This window comes from Barbus barbus (assembly GCF_936440315.1).
Source record: "Barbus barbus genome assembly, chromosome: 8".
In the NCBI taxonomy this organism is placed as follows: Eukaryota; Metazoa; Chordata; class Actinopteri; order Cypriniformes; family Cyprinidae; genus Barbus; species Barbus barbus.
Window position 1 is genome coordinate 7416882 of NC_136736.1, and position 5320 is coordinate 7422201.

The window sequence follows — 5320 nt, forward strand, 5'->3', positions numbered from 1 at the left end:
TAATCTTGGGACTCAAAACCACAGTAGACCCACCAACATTTTCAATTATCACACCAAACACCACAACTCATCCAGAAACTACAACTATGCATGAAACCAATACAAGTATTGGAGTAAAAACTACAACTTTGACCCCCTCAAGCACCACAAACCCTCCAACACTGGTGGAGGAGTCAATAACAACATCATCCATAAAAATTCGTCCAACAAGCATAATGTCTGAGATGAAAATTACTACCTCTGGTGCGTTAAATACAACTTTAGCTCCTACAAATGCAAGAACCACTCCAATGCTCTTGATTACAGCACCAGCTACTATAAATCATCCAACAACATTTAATGTGACTGATACCACAACTACACTTCCAACTACAACTACTGTTGATGCAACATTGATTCCCACAAGCACAAAAACCTCTGCATCATTCTCAACTACAGGAAGAACAGATATAACTGATTCAACAACCACAACTAATTCTAAAATCACTACAACTAGTAGTGAAGCAAATACAACCAGAATGTCCTCCTCAACATTTGTGGAAGAGTCAATGACAACACCAACTGCTAAAACTAATCAAACAATCACAGCTATGCCTGCAATCACTGAAGTTTCAACAATGGCAAACACATCACAAGCTACATCTAATATAAATACAACAAAAACATTTTCAGCATTTACAACAACAACTTTGACTAATTCGCAAACTGAAAAAAATCCTACAATACATCTCCCAATTTCTACAACAGTCCTTGGCAAAACAAGCTTACCTTTAATGAGCATAACTGGTTCAGCACTGGTCACAAGCAAACTGCTGTTCAACTCATCATCTCCAGTCCCCAGTGAAACTCAGGTCCTCAATGTTATCGACACTCTTCTGAAATCCAGAGATTCACAGCTCAACAAATCATTGCAGGTCCTGAATGTCACCTATAAGAGTAAGTTTCATTGTTCTGAGCTGAAAAGTTTTTGAAATATGAATGTGCCAACTATAATGTGAATGTGAAACCAAGACACAATCCTTATATTTCCCTTCAAACAGATACCTCAGAGACCTCCTATGCAATCATCTTTACATTTAACCTGATTAACATTAGTATACCAGAGGACCCTGAGCTAAAGAACAACACCTATCAGCACCTGCAGGATGTTATCAATAATGTGGTAAGCATTTATAGTTAAAATATATAGTTATAATTTATATAAATAAGTTTGGTTTAAATGCAGATCTATCACATTTATGATAAATATGTCTTGATATTACTCTACAGTTGAACACACTTCTGAATGAACCAGGCAGTCAGGATTTTAAAGCCAAGTCCTCCAAATTCACGTAAGATGACTTTTTTTAATACATATTCATATAGTTAATTCACTGTAGCATTTTTGTATATTAAAGCAATCAAACCCGTTCCATTTCAAACCGACTTCCATTTAGGAATCAATTAATCAATCAATTCTATCCTTTTAAATATACAGGCATATTTTTGCTTTTAGCTTTTTTAAACATTTCAAAACATTTCCTTCTAGGTCCACAGGGAACCACATTGAGGGCAGTATGCAATATGACTTCAACGACAAAGATCAACCCACCATTTTCTTAAAGGAGCTTAATTTACAGAGCAGTATGTCAATTCTAATTATATAATAAAACAATATGTATGTCATGACTGTTCATGCCATTTTCACTGTATAATTTACCATGTATTTCTCATCCAGTAATCAATTTTGTTTTACAGGCTTAATAACAACAACCATTGCAACACCAGACACATATAAAACCACTAAAGAAACTACAACTTTGTAAGAAAAATAATCAGTTTTATTAAAAGGCGATTGTTTATATTACCTGTCTGTACTGTAGATTATTTTTATTTAAATTTTATTTTTCAGGATTGGGAGGGTGTTTTTTTACATTCGGCTAATTTTTATCACACGGGGCCCCCTACCAAGTGAGAGTCATGTTCAAGATTTGGTCAACTTACTTCTGGCCCCACGTCTCAGAGCTGAACAAGACACAGCACAAACCCTGAGTGATCCTGTGAGCTATGTGAATGTCACCTATGAGAGTGAGTTGTTCTATTCTGTTTAGATTTGCTTGCTGTGAATATAACTTTTAAAACTAAACTAAGCTGCACATAGCAGGGATTTGCTAACAGGGTTTAATTGATATTAAAATGTAATGTTTTATAGAGCATGATGATTTTTGTAAATAAAGATAAATAAAATGTAAATGATGTAAATAAAGTTTACATCTCCTTATATCTCCCTATTTAATTATTGCTGGCTAGTTGATATCTCCCTCTCACACTTTGAGCAGGAGGATAAATATGAGATTTCACTACTTGTGTATACTCAACTAATTAGTGTTATATACTGTGTTCTAATCAAGAAATTGCTGATAATTCATATGCCCTCAAATTTGGATTTGAGATCAACAGTCCATCCATGGCAGAGAAACTTGAACTCAGGGATGGCAACTACACATTCATTCAAAACTCCATAAAAAGAAAGGTGGGTTTGAGACAGAGATTTTTAGAAAGAGATGTAAAAAGACACATTAACCTTAAAATATGATCATAAAATGATTAATTATTGTTTATTGATAAATTCTTTAGCTGAACCAGATCCTAAGTAACTCTGACACTTCTGTTGAGTTCAACAAAGCCAATTTCACGTACGTAATGACTTTTTGTTTTATACTCTAATCAGAGCAATAATGTGGTTTTAAGTGAGTTTAGAAAATCTGTTTTAAATTCCCCCAGGAAAAATTCCATGGAGGTCATTGCTAATATGGATTATATTTTCCGGCAACAAGACATCAAGTCACCCAGTGGCTTTCTCCAAGAACTTCTCAAAGTTAATAATAGTATGTGTTCTTTCCATATTATAGAGATTAATTCAATATATGACACTTTAACACTATTAACTACTATTTCATGTTTTAAATATACTATTAAATATAATATATTATTTTTATGCATTATTTTTCTTCTTAAATATCTCCTAAAATATTTTTTGCACTACAGGCATAACAACTCCAGCCCCAACTGTGAATAAAACAACTCAGAAACCTGTAGAGACACCAAATGTGTAAGTATAAAATTGAAGAATAAATCATGTTGTTTGAAAGGTAGTCATTTTATTCATCATTTCACTCACCCTTATTCTTATTTACCTTTTTTCAGGATTGGGAGGGTGATTATTTACATTCGGCTCATATTTATCACATGGGGCCCTGTACCAAGTGAAGCTAAAATATTACAGTTGGCTACCAGTCTGCTGGCCGCACGTCTCAGAACTAAACGAGAACTAAGTGCACAAAGATTGGGAACCCCTGTGAGTTTTGTGAATGTCACTTACACAAGTGAGTTTTCTCTTCTCTGTTCAGTCACCAATAAACAAATTTCCATATTTCAGTAAAAAAAGATCTATGCATACAGTGTCAGCTAATATGTACTACTATTATTAATTCATGTATTTTTTTAAAGAAATTTCTGATACGTCATATGGCCTGAATTTGGGATTTGAAATCAACAATGTTACCATGTCTGAGAAACTTGAACTCAGGGATACCACATATAAATTAATCCAGGACTCTATAAATAAGTTGGTGAGTCTGATATGATTTGTATTTAAAATGCCCATATTTTTATTAAGCTTTGTTTTTGATTAAGCTTAACTATTAAGCTCAAATTGTATCAACTTCAACTATTGATATAACAATTCATTTGTTTTCATTGCTGACCTTTTTAGCTGAATGAGATCCTAACTGAGCCCACTGCCACTCCATTTGTGTTCAAAGATGCTAATTTCACGTAAGATTTAAACTTTTATTAGAAATGTCCATTGATTCTTAGACATCTAGTCTAAATGTGGTTAGATCAGAAGTAAAGGAAGTAACACATTGAGATCTTTTTGAAGGGTTCATTTGCGTCAATGTACATTTTAATTTCTCCACAGGGGTAATTCCACCACTATTCAGGCTGATTTACACTACGTTTTCTCAGAAAGCGACATCCAGAAACCCAGTTCCTTTCTCTATGCACTTATTGTGGTTAATAATGGTATGTTCTTCTGTAAAGAAATGTTACTATTAGTTTTACAATTATTTGAAATATGAATTTTTTTTATCTTAAATATTTTACACCTCATCATCTACAGAGACTATTACCACAACTACACCTGCTACAACAAGAACCACCTTTTACTCCACAGTGCTGAGCACTACAATCACAAATAACAGCACTAGTGCAGCATGGGTTGTAGCCATCATTGTCCCCTGTGCTATTGCCATCATCCTCGTACCTTGCTGGATTCTCCTTTGTGTAAGTTGCGTAAAGATTTAATAACAAATATGCATATTATAATTTAAGTGATTAGTGATAACAGGAATATGATATGCATTTGATAATAATTTACCCGAAACCTATGAATGTCATGAAAGTTAATTCCAGTCTCTCTCTCGGTCCTCAGTGTTTGCTCTGTGGTTGCTGTACAGCAATAAGAAGACGGTGGTCCAGAAGACGGTCATACAATGTACAATACACTACTCGAAACAGCCTTTTCTAGTGAACTCGAGACACATCATGAAAATTTTAATTACTTATATTACTAATCCAAATTGTGATGGTGGTACTTTAAAGTTTACATTTAACTTAGCATAATGATTATGTTATCATAGAGCTTATAAAATACACTATTTTCTTGCGCCTGCTTGCTGAGCAGACAGGATCTTAAATTGTGATTAATGTAATTTATTTTCAGTACTGTTTAATGGATGAAAAATGTATTTATTATTTCTGTAAGGTTTACAATATTTACATGTATAATATTTTGGGATTTCCAAATAATTAATTTATTTGATATTACGCATTTAATTTTAAGGGGCAATGTTGGTAATGTTAAACTTATTCACACTTTATGCACTTTAGTTCCATGTAACTCAAAGAAAAAATTATCACACAAACAGCCTATTTAATCTTTTTAAATCATAACAATATTAATATATTTAAGACCAAATGTGTATATATAACCAAATGACTATCAATGATCTAACAGAACTCTGTGTAACACCATGCATATGATATAAATAAAAACCTTACCATATTGAAAAATACAAAAATTTCTATTTATTTTGAATGTTGTAAGTATCCCCCCACCCCCGGGTTTGAAACATGGGGGTGAATGAGTGATGGCAGAATTTTCAGTTTAAATTCTCTTGACTATGAGCTCCTTCTGACCTAAAACTAGATGACATTGTCACCAAACGATTCGCATACCACCAGAATACACAATACCATATACACCACTTTAGCTATT

General features: G+C 33.4%; 1 protein-coding gene across 1 annotated transcript; it reads left to right on the plus strand.

Annotated features, from left to right (window-relative positions):
• Positions 1-773: 773 nt before the first annotated feature.
• Positions 774-5110, plus strand: LOC306873770 (uncharacterized protein; the record flags this gene model as incomplete). Its single annotated transcript, XM_079423251.1, has 14 exons — positions 774-936; positions 1041-1162; positions 1270-1331; positions 1529-1623; positions 2391-2512; positions 2617-2675; positions 2764-2867; positions 3028-3091; positions 3187-3365; positions 3490-3611; positions 3755-3816; positions 3962-4065; positions 4163-4326; positions 4475-5110. The coding sequence occupies 14 exons, from the start codon at positions 774-776 to the stop codon at positions 4568-4570; spliced, it is 1518 nt and encodes a 505-aa protein (XP_079279377.1). The 3' UTR covers positions 4571-5110.
• Positions 5111-5320: the final 210 nt, after the last annotated feature.